This window comes from Kogia breviceps, chromosome 19, assembly GCF_026419965.1.
Source record: "Kogia breviceps isolate mKogBre1 chromosome 19, mKogBre1 haplotype 1, whole genome shotgun sequence".
Classification (NCBI taxonomy): domain Eukaryota; kingdom Metazoa; phylum Chordata; class Mammalia; order Artiodactyla; family Physeteridae; genus Kogia; species Kogia breviceps.
Window position 1 is genome coordinate 51,563,412 of NC_081328.1, and position 14,644 is coordinate 51,578,055.

Sequence of the window (14,644 nt, forward strand, 5' to 3'; positions counted from 1 at the left end):
AGAGGTACTGAGAGCCCACTGTGCTGATACTATTCTGGGCGTCTGGGGATGGTGCTCCGACCCAGCAGTTATGGTCCCGGTCCTCTGCAGCCTACAGTCCAGGGGGCCCACCAGGTGGAACTTACAGGACACAAATTACTACAAAAGGAAGAACTGGCTGACAGCCACACGAGCTGCGGAGGGGCAGTGGGGTAGATGCGGAGATCCCTGTCTCAGGACGTCCAGGCCCAGGGAAGAGGACCATCTGGGGGTCACAGGGGAACCGGGCGCCAGAGCTGATCTGGAAGAACCTGTCGGCTGTCCCCCTCGCGGTGCAGGAGGGAAGGAGCAGCCTGAGGAGGGCGGCGACAGGGGGTCAGGGCCCCGGGATTTCTCCGCTTCCGCCGCGGTGTCCCGCCCTCAGCGTATTGACCCACGTGGAGCCGCTCTCCGCTCTCCCCACGTGCGCTGCCTTGGGAGGGAGGGAAGGAGAGAGACAGGAGCGGGAGGCCAGTCCTAGTCTCGGTACAAATCCTGAGCCCCGAGAGCACAGCTTAGGGGAGACACCGTTCCGCCTCCTCTTCTGAGGAGGTCAGGTTAAAAGTAAGACTTACACCAGGAACGGCCCTCCAGCACAGGCACGTCCGGGGTGACAGTATCAGGATGGTGGCAGGTCAGTGGGGTCATGTCAGTACTAGCTTTCTGTCCTGGGGACGTCAGCAGCCTCAAGTATGGAGGTCAAGGTAATACATTACGTCAGGATGCATTCTCGCGACACTTAACGAGTCATGCACGAGCTCCCTCGAGCGGTCAGAGGAGAAGCACCGCTGGCCACGGAGGGCCGCTGCTCCTCCTCCTGTCTTTGTGAGCAAGAGTCAGGTGAGGAGCCCCAGCTAGGAGCCGTCTTGCCTCACGGCTGTCCTGAACCTCAGAGCCTCTCTCCTCTGCAGAGTTGGGCCGGTGGGCCGACACCCTCTGAACTCCTGCCAAAGGGTAAAGGTGGTCCAGACTTTTAAAGGGATGAGAGTGGAAAAGCCAACGACCCCGAATCTGGACTGCTCAGCCTCTCCTGGTTCCTCCCTTTGCTGTCCCGGAACCCCCTCCACCCTGGGGCCTCGGCTGCATAAAGAGGTGCACTGGCCCAGGCCTCACAGGCGTGGGAGTTGACTCGTTCTTGGGGCCAAGTGGAGATGAGCAGGGGTCTGAGGTCTGGGTCCGGGGCTCTGGGAGTCCAACCAGTGGGCCCAGTATGCCTGTCTTGGGGCTGTGGGTTCAGGCAGAGATCAGAGTGGTCAGAAGCCAGTGCCAGCCTTCGTGCGCTGGAACCCACCCTCAGGTGGGTCGCGCTGGCGCTGGAGAGGGGAGAGTTCCTTCCGGGCCTCTGCCTTGGCCTCTGGGCCGTGGTGGGGCTCTCCCAGGCACTTGGGGTGGCGGTGAGGCTGTGCAGAGCTCCGCCTTCCTTACAGAATTCTGGGGTCTGTTGCGGGGCTGGCATGAGCCGGGCCACCTGCCTGAGCATCAGCGGGGTTGGGGGGCTCGGGCCAAGACTCTCCCTGCCTGGAGGAGGGCAGGGCAGAGCTCTCCCAGGAGCCCCCTGCCCCCATCAGGCTGTCACTCTGGAAGTGTGACCACAGGACATGGGCTCCCTCATGACGGTTTTACCAGCCTGCGCCGTCTCCAAGACTGGCTTTGGAATTAGGCGTGGGCCACCTCTGGGCACGCTGAATGCTTCTGAGGGCCCTCCTAGCAGGTGGCAGTAAAACCCTCGAGCTCTGAAAGAGAAGCACGTGCAGCTGTGCCGTCCACCACAGCAGTCACGAGCCGCAAGAGGCTCCTGAGGGCTTGAATGTGGCCGGCCCCAAATGAGCCATGCTGAAGTCTAAAACACACACCGGACTTCAGAGACTCAGGGTGAAAAAGGAACGTAAACTAGCTCATTCACCAGTTTCTCATATTGGTTCCATGTTGAAAAGGTATTTTTGATATCTTAGGCTGGATAAGCGTATTATTAAGATTAAATAATGTTCAGATGGGACGAGCACAAAATTGAAAATTCCCCAGCTGGCTCGCGTTATACTTTGATGGGGGCGACGTGGGTTTACCGTGACCGCGTGCTCCGTGGCGGTGTGGGGGACTGAAGCACCTGACCTGCTGGGAATCAGAAAGATCTCTGCCCGCTGCCCCCAACCTCAGCCCAGGTCTGCTCACCGTAACCCTCGGTCACCTGCCCTGATTTGCACGAGACACTTAAAAACCTAGGCCCGAGGTGTGATGCCGGGCCAGTCTTGAAAAAGCTAAGGGAAAAAGAGGCTGTCAGTCTCCCCGGGCTGTGCCCAGCAGGGCGACCTGCCCCGCAGAGGGAAGGCACTGCTGGGCGGGGCTGGGGAAGTGGCCTGTGGTCCTGGGTCCTCGAGCCAGAGGGACATTCTGGTGGAAGTTCGAGCTGGAACGGAGCTTCTCTGGAACGCAGGAGGGCTCTGCCCAGAGGCCCGTGCCCGGCCCTGACCCCTGCTACGTCCTCTGCAGGCACTGGAAGCAACACAGCTGTCACGGAGGAGGGGGACACACGTCCGCTAAGGCCAGATCCCTCATCCTTAATCCCTGAGGGCCCCGGAGCGCACGTATACGTGAAGCTGTGATTAAGAGCCAAGGGTGAAGCTGACGGACTCCTCCCAGTCGTGCCCCGGGGCCCCCCCCACAAGCCAGCCTGCAGCGTGCCTCGTCCGGGTGGGCCTGCCTCCTGGGGAGCCGCCTGACCCCCTGGGCTCTGGACCGGCCCTGATGCTGCCCCCAGACACCTTGCACACCTTGCTGTTCTCGGAGCCCCGTGAGTGGCTCTGCTCTGACACGTGCGAGGTGGAGGCCATCTGTCCAGGCGGCTGTCAGGGGGACGGCGCTCTCTTCTGATGCTAATGAATGGCCGTGGGCGCCCACCCCAGCTCGGGCACTGGCGCTCCAGGCTGGGAGCTGGATCCCGGGGAGGATGCGGCACCGGCTTCCTCCTTCACCACCGCGCTGGCCTCAGAGGTGCTGGGGCGTGTGCATGTGTCTCTCCTTAGGCTGGGTCATCAGAGCTGGGCCAGGGCCTCCCGAGATTCAGGAGAGCCGGGAGGACGTGACAGGGTAACGTCAGCCTGAGCTGAGAACCGCTGAAGACCAAGCAGTTGCTCGGCCCTAAATGTGGGAGCAGGCGGCTGGGTGACGGTTCCTTAAAGAATAGGACCGACTGTGAACCGAGAGCCATCGGGCAGGCTCACAAGACCCACAGGCCAGGGGTGTGAGTGGCAGCTCGCCTCGCGAAGCTCTAACCCCTTGGGAAGAGCAGGAGAGAGGGAGAGAGTGGCCGCCGCCCTTCTTCTAAACAAGCTTAAGTTGTCAAGTTACTCCGGGCTCACCTCCCGATTCTGCCACCGAACTGTGTGATCCCGGGGCAGTCACTCAACTTCTCAGTGCCTCTGTTCCATCACCTTTAAAAAGGGGGCTGCTCGTGGGTGCTGGGAGCATGGAATAAGACGGTACAGTAAAGAACAGGGGCAGGGCCTGGCCCACAGCAGTTGCTCAAAAACGTGTCGGGGTCCCTTTTATTGTCGCAAAAACCTGACTCCCCACCCGGAAAGCCCAGGCGAGCGGGAAAGCTTGTCAATATCGAGTTCTCCCCTAATTCTCCTTTTGCTCCAGGGAGGGCACTGGGGTCACCTCGTGACCCCAGCCAGGTCGGGCCGCAGTCACGACCCTTCCCCGCTGAGCGTCTCTGGCCCAGGGGTCAGCTAGTCTTTGGGGCTCTGGGGGTCGGGAGGAGCCCGGGCAGGCTGCTCATGTCTGCTCTGTGAATCAGAGACACGTCCTCTCCCTCGTCCTCTCCCTCCGCTGAAGGCCACACAAGGCTCAGCCGTCCCCTCCCCCTCTCGTCTGGGGGGCGTCGGCACGCCCGCTCTGTAGGGGGCTGGGCGAGACTGGAAAGGAATTCTCTTCGGGTTCTTTGGTGCTCGAGTTTGTCCACCTTCCTCTGTCATCACCCTCACACCTGGGCACAGGCTGTGGTCGGGCTCCGTTCATGCTCCGAGGAGACAGGACGCACTCCATCTCCGGCTGGGAGGGGTTCCCTCTGGGGAGAAGGGGAAGCTCCCCGTGCAGACGCGCTCGGCTCCAGAAGCATCTTGGCCCTGGGTCGGATTGCATGTCAGGCCGATGAGACATTCTGTGATTGCTGCGCTTGCAAAAAAAGTCACCTGGGTTTCCACTGAAGGGAGGGAATTTAAAGCCAATCAGACCACCTTCCCATGCAGGCTCGGCCCCCGTGGTTTCTGGAGGATTCTAGCTCTGTAGTTATCGTCGTCATGGAGGCAGAAGAGAAGGATGTTGACATCATCAGCTTACGGGACTGAGATTCTACTCCAGAAGGGCTCAGGGCAAAGCCATCCCCGCCTCCAAGTGTGTCAGGAGGCGCAGGTCGTTGATAAAGGGCAGGTATTTGAGTCTCTGAAGCAATCAAGTCTTAAGTACGAAATCAAGAGTTCTGGCCTTTTCATCCTTCAACTTTCCACACTCTCAAGGCATGGCAAGTGGCGCCTGGGACGGCAGACTCTCAGTCCTTCATTCTTAAGCTGTCAGAGCCAGCTCCATTGGTAATCGCTGGGAAAGCGCAGCCGAGGGGCCTCTGGCTGCTGGTGGACTAATCTCCTTCCCAGAGACTGGAAATATAAAACTTCCACACCGTCACCTTTCCTGAAGGCCGCTCAGTCCTTTCTTAACCCTTTCTTCTGGCCACTGACCCCCGCTTCTGATTTGTATGTCGAAGCCCTAATCCTCGGTGTCACTGTATTTGGGGACAGGGCCTCTAAAGAGGTATTACAGGTTAGATGACGTCATAAGGGCGGGCCCTAATCTGATGGGATACGCGCGCTTTTGAGAAAGAGACACCAGAGAGTACGTGCTCTCTCTCTCGGCACACGCAGAGGAAAAGCCATGTGAGGACACGGTGAGAAGGTGGCTGTCTACAAGCCAGGGAGGGAGGCCTCACCAGAAACCAACCCTGACAGCACCTTGATCTTGGGCTTCTAGCCCCCAGCACTGAAAAAATAAATTTCTGCTGTTTAAGCCGCCCAGCCCACGGTATTGTTACGGTAGCCTGAGCTAAGACAGCTGTTAAGCAGTGGCTGGATGCGGAGAGGAAACGGGAAGGCGAGGAAGAGGAGAGGCAGTACCGGGACAAGGGCGCTGGGCTGCCCTGGGCTGAACGTAAACCCTGGAGCTCCAGGTCTGCCCTGGGCCACACTAGCTCTGCAGACGGACATGGCTGCCTGACCTGGCTGCCTGCCGGGGGCTCACCCTGGCTTGTGCGCAGCCTGACCCTGAGCAGAGGCGAGCCTGTAACCATCAGTGTCCGTCAGCCACCTCGCCCCGCCTGGGCCTCACCCTCCCTTCCCTTGCCGGAGTCCAGGCAGCTGGCCTGCTAACCTCCTGGTGGAACAGGAGTCCCTGCCTGATGGCCGGGCCAGCACACGTATCAGCCACACGCAGAGCAGAGCTGCTGACAACAGAGGCTGCTCAGAGGGGAGGTGCGGCCGGGAGAGCCACGGCCTCTGCTGGGGGCCAAGCGGAGCTCTCGGGTCGGTCCTGCCGCTAATGAAAGGGGTCATTTGGCGACACGTGGCTGGCCCTTCAGCAAACTTTAAGTGTCCACTCTACCCTAAAAGCCTTAAGACAGAACCCTCCAGTTCCTCTTCTTTCAACTGACCTTTGCATCTGCAGAGAGAACTTTTAGAAAACCAAGAATAAAATTAAGACTGAAATGAAATGTACATAAAAAGGTTTTCCTGGATCCCCTCCACTGGCTGTGTAACAAGGCAAAGCCGGACCCTTAATGGCCCAGGAGAGCCCTGGACAGTGGCCAGAGAGAGGGCAGGCAGGGCGGCGGCAAAGGCTCAGGACAAAGGCCGGCTGGAAGGTCAGAGGGGGCCCGTGTGCTACCTTCATTAGGGAGCGGGGGTCTTTCCTGGGTGACCCTGGAGGGATTCACACGCTGAGCCGGCCAACAGGCTGCGGGGAACGGACGGCTGAGACGCAGAAGACCCCCGGCTGCTGGTGGTGCCGGGTCAGAGCAGAGCCACCAGGGGACACTCAGCTGCGATCAGTCAGAGGTCTGCGGGGGAGGAGGCCACGCGGCCACAGATAATTCTGGGGACAGGTAGAGCCGGAGCCCTTACGTTCCCAGGGGATGGCCTCCTGGCGACCTTCTGCCACCTGGGCTGCCACCACCGGGTCCCACCTCTGCCCGCTGGCTCGGTCTGGAAGACAAATCTGGGGCACCGGCCAGGGGAGGTGGGGCGAGCAGGGACAAGAAAATTCACGAGGCAGGCTCACGTTTATCCACCGACAGTCGGGGAGGACGGCGCCTGACCCACTTTGAGGGGAGCGCGGAGACGGGGATGACGTGCGCGGGGCTCTGGATACACAATCAGAGGGAATGAATGCAGCCCCGTGGGTCCCTGACAACCCAGACCGAACAGGGCTGCCCTGGGCCAGAGCTGCCCGTATTAGACAGCATCGCTTCTGGAACACCACCGAACGGGGAGCCCCGAGCTGAGCCGGCTGTTCGTGCCCCTGAGTGGGAGGCGTCTGCAGGGGTGGGGGTGGGGGGCTGGTAACGGGAGGGAAGTGGCCACATGCTGCCGCAGCCCCTTCCAGCCCGAGAGCTCAGGGACAACAGTGCACAGTGGTCCACTTCGTGGTTTAGGGCTCCAGGCTCCGGTGCCACAGCTGCTGGGCCTGTGGACACGGAGGACAGCACTGTCGTCGGCGTCTCCTCAATGTCCCCGGTCCACCTACGGCCGACAGGGAGAGCCGGAAGTGAGGAGGAAGCCCGGCCTCTCTGCGAGGTGGGCCTGCGTCTCATTTCTCTTGGGCTCAGGCTTCCTTGAAGACGATGGGGGTGCAGGCTGGGGGCGGCAGGGAGGCTCCCGGCCCCGTGTTCCGCAGGTACACACAGCGCTGGGGTGGGGCGGAGGGGAGGCCATCCAGGGACACAGCTCTTTCTGGGGGTGGCCTGGGCCATGTCTCTGATCTCCGGGCCGGCTCCAAGGGAGGTGCACGCTGAGGCCGCTCCCAGGCCGCGGTGGCCGCTGACGTCTGGATGCTGACCCGCTGCCGAGCGCTCGGTCAATAGTGCTTTCCACACGGTCCTGATTCGTCTTCCGGCCTTCGCCGCCGCCGGCCGCCCTGCGCGCCCCGGCCGAGTGTTCAGGAGCCAGTGGACGGCACGGGGGGCGGGGCAGGGAGTCTGCTGAGGCCTGAACAAGTTTCACCTGCCGGGACGGCAACCGATCGCTCTCGTCCACACAAATGCAGGGGCTTTTGCAAACCGGGTCTCCCAGGCTCAGCAGCCTGGTCTCTCCAGAACTTACTTGAGCAGCCAAAGACACGAATCGATGCTGGCACGTGTCAGACGTGTTCTGACATTTCCCCGGCAGGCGGCTATTTGCAAAGGCCTTCCAACCTTTAGACCCCGTCCTGGCAGCACCAGGGGCTTCTGGCGGAGGGCGCGGTGAACACCCTGGAGGAACCAGCTTAAAGGCTTCCCCGTTTGTCTGGAGCTCCGGGGGCCCCTGCTCGGGGTGGGGTCCCTGCAAGTCTGCCCCAGCCTCATTTCAACAGATGGCAGAACAAGTTCCTAATGACGCACAAGAACGTTTCCGGCTCAGCGCGTTTACTTATGATTTTCCGGTCCCTTTGGTGCTCACCCTTCCCTGTTGTCTTCCTGGAACCCAAGCCAGCTTATTGCCACCCTGAGCTCCCCGCCCGGCTCTCTTGGACAGTCTGGGCCCTAATCTGGGCGGCGGGGAGAGGCAGGGTGCGTGGGAAGGAGGGAGGGCGGGGGGCGGGCACGGCCGCACAGCTGCCGTTCAGAAGCAAAATGCAGAGGGAGCTCACGGCAAACTGCCAACTTGGCGCAAACTCGAGAGGACTGACGGGGCCTCGGTACTCACTGCCTTTGGAGGAGTTCTAGAGAAATCACCTGGGGTCAGCCGGGGCCAGAGGAGACACACTCCTGGGACGCCCTGTGGGCAGGGCGCGCTCCCTCCCACAGCGGGGCTGCCTGGGGGCTGCCCGGATTCCACAATCTCCGCTCCCAGCCCCCCCACCTTGCTGCCGCCCCGCTGCCTGGGGTCAGGACCAGGGAAACTCCTTCCACCAGGTCTACAAAGGAAAACGCCCAGCCATTAAGTGTCATTATCCAGGTGGCTCCCCCCCTGCCCCCCCCCCCCCCCGCCCCCGCGGGCTGACCGGGAATCCACCGTGTCAGCTACAGCACATTGTGTCGTGTCCCCCCCACACACACCGACGGAACCAGCACTTAACGAGCCCCTTCCACCACTGATGCAGCAGGTCAAGGACAGCCAACCCCGAGCAGGGCAGGGGCCAGACCTCCAGGACTTGGGGACCCGACTTCAGGGAGTGGAGGAGTTGGGCCAGGGAAGCGAGGAGGGAGGACGTTTTTCTCCAAATACAGCTTTTCTTTCTGGAGGTCACCAGGGCTTTCAAATACTTCCTATAAGCGGACTTACAAGGAGAAGATTGGACGGCCAGTAATTCTGATCCCAATTTTTGGGCACAGCCCCTCCTGGTACCCACGGAGGAGGCTCCCTTCCAGCTTCTTACCCTGGAGCTAGCGTGACCCTTACATTCTAAGGAAGGAGTTTGCATTTTTTTCCCCCAGGTGGTCATGTTAGTTTAACCCAGGACTTTGGAGCTTGTGAATGAAATTTGGGAAGAGCAGCCTGTAGGGTCGGACCACCTGGGTGGGGTCAACGGGGACCCCTGCCCCATCCAGGTGTGATCCAGGTGTGACGGGGCCATCCTGCTCCCCCGGCTCAGCTGGGCGGTGAAGGCGGCTCACCGAGCTACAGAGGCCCCAGAGCTCACACACCGGGTGGCTCAGCCCTGCTCTCATTTCCTTGCAGGAAGGACCAAGGCTGGCAAGAGGCTCCAGGCTGGCGACTCTGGCTCGAGACAAGGCACTGGGGGACGTCCCCTCAGGGTGCAGCAGGGGCCTTCCCCCTCCGTGAGCTCCCGGACTGGAGGCTGCCCGCCCCGGCCTCGAGCTGCAGCGCCTGCCTCTGCAGGGCAGGGGCTGGGCTGGACGGCCTGGCACCTTCCAAATGGAGCTGCACCAGGACTCCCGGGATCTCGGAATCCTGGAGCGAGGGGAGCCGGGCGCCTGAAGGTGCCAGACTTGCTGGAGACCATGTGGATCAGAAACTGTCCTGAGCTCGTCATGATCTAGTGCCGAGCGCCAGCACGGCACGAGGGGCGAGGTGCACCCCGAGTCCCGACCAGGGCGGGCGCAGCAGCGACGGGAGCCGGGCCACAGGGTCGGGAGGAAGGCCTCCCAACCTCGGGTGCCTTGGGAACCTCTGGGCTGACGGGCGGTGGGGGTCCTGGAGGCTGGGCAGACCCCCCCCTCTGCCAGGCCCGTCCGCCAGAACGGCAACAGCATCTTTGTTTTTAGACCGAAACAGGCGCGCAACTGATCCCAGAGCGCCTGCTGGTGGGGGGGCAGCAGCGACCGCACGCCCTCCGGTCACGGGTCCAGGTGGGTCTGCAGCCTGGCCCTTCCGGCTGGCTGGCAGCACAGTGTCGGGGGTGACCGAGCTCCTGGCCGCAGACCTGGTACGGGGGAGAAACCCCCAAGCTCCCCTGAGGATGGTGGCACCCTCGCTCAGCAGGGCGTCAGACAGTTACAAGGTACTGCAGATGGGGTGTCTCTTCCCGCCCTGGTGGCCGGGGACGCAGAGGTGGCCGCCATGGCCCACGGGGTTCTATGGCTGTGCCACATGGTGCGCCCATGAGAGCAGAGAGCAGGCTTCTCCCCCGCCCTGAAGGGGGCTGAGCCTGACCCAGGCCCCCAGGAACCCCCCCGCTGGAGCCCCCCTGTGGGTTGCAGGGGGATCCAGCACAGTCGGAATCAGCAGTCCGGGGCTGAGCCCCGCCTCTGCCTGCATTACGGGACCTTGAAGTGACCTCTCTTTTTTGGTACTAGATTTCCCCACCAGTAAAAAGGCACAGAGCACCTGCTGCCTCCTGGCCCGCGGGAGTCCACGGAAGCCCTTGCCACGTTGCAGCCCTGGCTGTGAGCTCATGTGGCCGTGGCCCACGTGGTTGAGGACAGGAGGAGGGGAGAAAGGGCAGACCCGAGGTGTTTCTCAGACTCACCGATCCATCTCATCAGCGACGTCAGGATCTGCAGGTACTTGGTCTTCTGGACGTCAAAGAAGGTGAAGGGTCCGAGGAGGAGAGTGAAGACAGCCTGGTGATGAAAGCAAGAGTGAGAGGGCGCAGAGGCTGGGCGCACACGGCACGCCGTGCGTGTGGGGAGGGCACACCGTTCACGCGGCCCCCGGCCACCCAGGGCCGGTCCTAACCCAGGTGTGCGCCTGGAACGGCAGAGGCTCCCTGGGGTCGGACAGCATCACCTGGCGAGTTCCCAGGGCCAGGGGTGCAGCGGAAACTCAGAGCTGCGCTTCTCTGCCGTTCCTCACACTTACTGCCCTGAGGCTACTTTCTAGGCAAATCCGAGGTGAGATCCTAGGGACACGGCCCCGCTTGCTTCTCTTCAGCGAGCACGGACTGAAGGGTCGAGGGCCCGGCACTGAGCTGGCGCAAAGCACAAGTTAGGAAGATGAGGCTCCGAAAGAAACGCCAGGCACACCCTGGACCCTCTCGGTTTACTGGGAAGGACGGACCGGGGCGGGGGGTGGGGGACGCACGGGCCCTGAAGACACGGCCCACTGGGAAAGGACACCATCCCGAGGGGTTCAGAGGAAAGGGTCGGTCAGGAGGATGTCGTTCATCAGCAACGTCCTGGACTTCAGGAGAAGGGAAAGCCTGGAGAGCCAGAGCCGGCGGCTCCTGGGGCAAGCCCGTCAGAGAAGCATCCTGGACCAGGAAGGGCAGGGGCTACCCCAGGAAGCTGGCGGTGGACGGGGCAGGGGGGGAGCCCGTCCAGAGGAGTGGGAGCTGCTGGCACTGGGCCCCTCACCACTCTTCCTCTCCGGAGGACAGGGGAAAGCGAGCGTTTACTTAGGAGGGAAAAAGAGAATCCAAACCCGGCCTTAGAGAACTGGTCTGGGGGAAACCTGCACCCGCTTTGCAAAGGGAAACGGGGGTCAATGCGGCACTGTAGAGACGGGCTGGGAACCGAGGGGAGGTGAGGACCTCCGTGCCAAATCGGCCGCTCAGAGAGCAGGGGAATTAGAAGCTGCGGGTTGGAGTCACGACGATGGCACCATTTCCGATCTGCCACTCGGAAGCCGCGGAGGCGTCAGACCTTATTAACGTTTGCACCGTGCCATTTTATCACGTTACTGCTAACGACACTTGCCAGAGGTGCGGCTGGCAGCCGAGGCCCTACGGTGGGGAGCGGGGCCCACTGCGGGGAGTTGGGTCTGGCCCCGTGATGCGGGTGAACACCTCCCGGCTGCTCGGCCGGTCCCCGGCTCCCCCGAGGGGGGGCTGAGCCCGTCTCTCCCCTCCCTGCCTGCAAGGACGGCAGGATGTGGGAGAGGCTGCGACCTCTCTTCCAAGTCCATTATCGCCGTGAGAACGAACGACAGGAGAGACTACAGCGCCGCGTAAGGAAAGGTTCTAAGTAGCTGGGGTGGGAGGCCTCCTGGCAGGCGCCCGGGCTGGGAGGCTCCGGGAAAGAGCTTTGCTCCTGGGGGCTGACAACCAGCCCCGCTTCTGCCTTGGGACGGGCAGCCTCTCCATCGGGCGCGGGTGACGGGGAGGCAGAGGAGAGGGGCTCTCCGGGCGGCCCTCGCCGGCGCCCCTCTGGCCCGAGGACACAGTGAGGCACGGAATCAGCAGCCCTGGGCCAGGCAAGCCTGTGTGCGGCGCCTTCGGCAAGGCATTTAGGAAAACTACCACCTAAGGGAAACCTTCCACTGATGAGTTTCTCTTTGGAAGGACGGGAGAGGGACACGGCGTGCGCGAGAACACGTACAAGGCCGCCCGTCGCAAACATTCCCAAACGGCCCTGGCCTGCTAGCAGGCGGACTCCGGGGCACCCGGGCCGGAGCTTGGGGTGTCTCACCTCCGACCTGCGACGCCCCCCCCGCTGAAAACACGGTGCTCCAGCTGCGGGCGGCTGGACATTTTCTTGGTGGGTGGCTTATGCGGGAGGTCGGATCTGACCCTGGCAGCCTCAAGGCTGGGTTTCAGAAGGTTCCACTGCTTAAACCCAGGGAGATCACAGAACCAGCCCCAGAGGCAGGCGGGGAATTCTGCTGCTGCTGCTGGCTGCATGGGGCCTCCTCGCCAAGAGGGAGTCCATCTTCATCCTCCTCTTCGGCACACGTTTATCAACATCCTATGATGCGTGGGGCCCCATTTCATATGACCCTGTAGGATGGGACCCTGCTGAGAGCACCCCTCGTTTAAAGACACGCTGCCCAGGGTAGAGTCGGAAGCGTACGTGAGGTGCCCGCCGAGTGCCGGGCAGCGTGGGTCGAGCTGAGAACGAGGGCCCGCTGCCGCCGGGCTCTTTCAGGTCCAGCTCCGGGACAGCAGGTCTGTCCCTCAGGGTGGGGACCGGCGGTGAAGGACTCTTTCGGAAGATTCGGACAACAGGCTGTGACATCTGTGGCTGGACGGCGGCTGGGATGTGCTTTCTTTTTTTTCCCCCCGCTCAGGAGCCCAGACTGAACACAGGGCTCGGGAAGGCGCAGGGCCGACAGCCAAACAGCAGCCCTCGCGCGGGGCAGAGGTCACGCAGCGCAGGGAGCCCAGACCGAGACACGGCACAAGCTGGGGCTAGTTACGGAACAGGTGTCCTCTGCAAATCAGTTCCCGCCAGACTCAGCATCCGGGGAGGCGAAGGACAGAGGATTCGGCGCGGCGGCATGTCTGGCCTCACCGCGGTGCGGATGCGAGCTCTGGGGGACGAAACGGCCCTGGTGGCCCGATGGTCCAGCGGGGCCTGTGCTCATCTCTGAATGCTGACCGGCCAAGCTTGGCACCTTCTGTTTTCCCTTTTCTTTTACAAAAGGAAGAAATTAAAAGCCGAGAGACAGCCTGTCCTCCTGGGTCTTCTTGTCCAGCCCGTATGACATTATAAATCACCTGCCTCCCGAGCAATTTCCCAACACCCAAATGCCACCTATCAGTTCAAGCTCGGTCTCTGTTCAAGGACTCTGCGAGCCCGACACATGACAGGAGGTAGGGACAGCAAGTGCTGTAGCCGAGTGTGCTTCTTTTTTTCTATACATTTATTTATTTTATCTTATTTATTCATTTTTGGCTGCATTGGGTCTTTGTTGCTGCGCGCGGGCTTCCTCTAGTTGCGGCGAGCGGGGGCTACTCTTCGTTGCAGTGCGTGGGCTTCTCATTGTCGTGGGTTCTCTTGTTGCGGAGCACGGGCTCTAGACGTGTGGGCTTCGGTAGTTGCGGCATGCAGGCTTCAGTAGTTGTGGCTCACCGGCTCTCGAGCTCAGGCTCAGAAGTAGTGGCGCACAGGCTTAGTGGCTCCGCGGCATGTGGGATCTTCCCGGACCAGGGCTAGGACCCGTGTCCCTTGCACTGGCAGGCGGATTCTTAACCACTGCGCCACCAGGGAAGCCCGGGACCATAGTTTTTAATTAGAACTTAAACTTGGATGAAATTCAACAACACCCGTAAGTCCATCTCACTCCCCTCGAAAAAGGGGTGGGGGGAGGAGATAGAGGGCACGCTCTTCTTCGAGAAAAGGGAAGCAGGAGAGAGTGGTGTGCTAAAGTGATGGCCACCGTACAGGACAAGCATCCTACGGGCCTCTGGGCAACTCCATGGGACAAAGGGCGATACACCAATCACCTCCCCTGACAAGTGACAGTGAGAAAACATCCTAGAAGAGCAGTGGAACAGTTCTGACTGCTGACCCAACAGGGAAAGGGTCCCTCCCAGCCCTGCCCCCGATGTTGGCGTGAGCGAAGGGATAGGATCCGGGGGGACAGGGGCCAGAGGGTCAGGGAAGCCAGCGGCGGCCCTCCGAGCACCAAGGCAACGCTTCTGTGGTGTCCCATCGTTCCCGGGCCGAGAGAGGGCTTGGAACTGAAGGAGGGAACACCCTGCCTGGCTGGGTTACTGGCTGGATGGCCACTCCTTGGAGCGCCTGCTTACCTACTTATCTCCCTCTAAAAATAAGCATCTTTTTGGTTTGTCTGTGGCTCCCATGGTGTAGTGAGATGGAGCTTCCCAGAGACAAGAATTCAGGCATCAGCAGCTTTCTCTCGCTGCAGCTGTCAGTTCCTGACTTTCCACATAAAAGAGCAGCCGACCCACTTGGAGCGTTCTCGCACTAGGGCGCTGGGAGGACTCCGGCCTCTCTTGTCAATCTAGCGGGGGTGACGAAGCAAAAAGTCTCGGAAGGGAGAAATGGCGCTACGCTGCCCGATCCACGTCAACACACAGGGACCCCTGGGACCGACTACCCGGGGCCCCGGGGAGCCAGTCCGCTCAGGCGTGGCCACACACCAAGGGCGCGGCTGAGCTCCGTGGACCGGCCCTGGAGGTTACTTCAGATGACAAAGGAAACGGGCGTCCTGCTGACAGGGCTGTCCTTGTCGGGCGCTGAGGGTTAAGAGTTAATTGGGGTTAATGGAAACTCAGCACGAACCCGTCCCTAAATGGG

General features: G+C 61.6%; 1 protein-coding gene across 3 annotated transcripts in view; it reads right to left on the reverse strand.

Moving 5' to 3' along the window:
• TMEM104 (transmembrane protein 104) overlaps nucleotides 1-14,644 on the reverse strand; it is a 49,095-nt gene that overhangs the window by 5,608 nt on the left and 28,843 nt on the right. For all 3 annotated transcript variants that reach the window (XM_059048556.2, XM_059048555.2, XM_067020763.1), the window contains one exon: nucleotides 10,192-10,285. In XM_059048556.2, coding sequence (XP_058904539.1) covers nucleotides 10,192-10,285 — 94 coding nt within the window. The remainder of the gene's footprint in view (nucleotides 1-10,191; nucleotides 10,286-14,644) is intronic.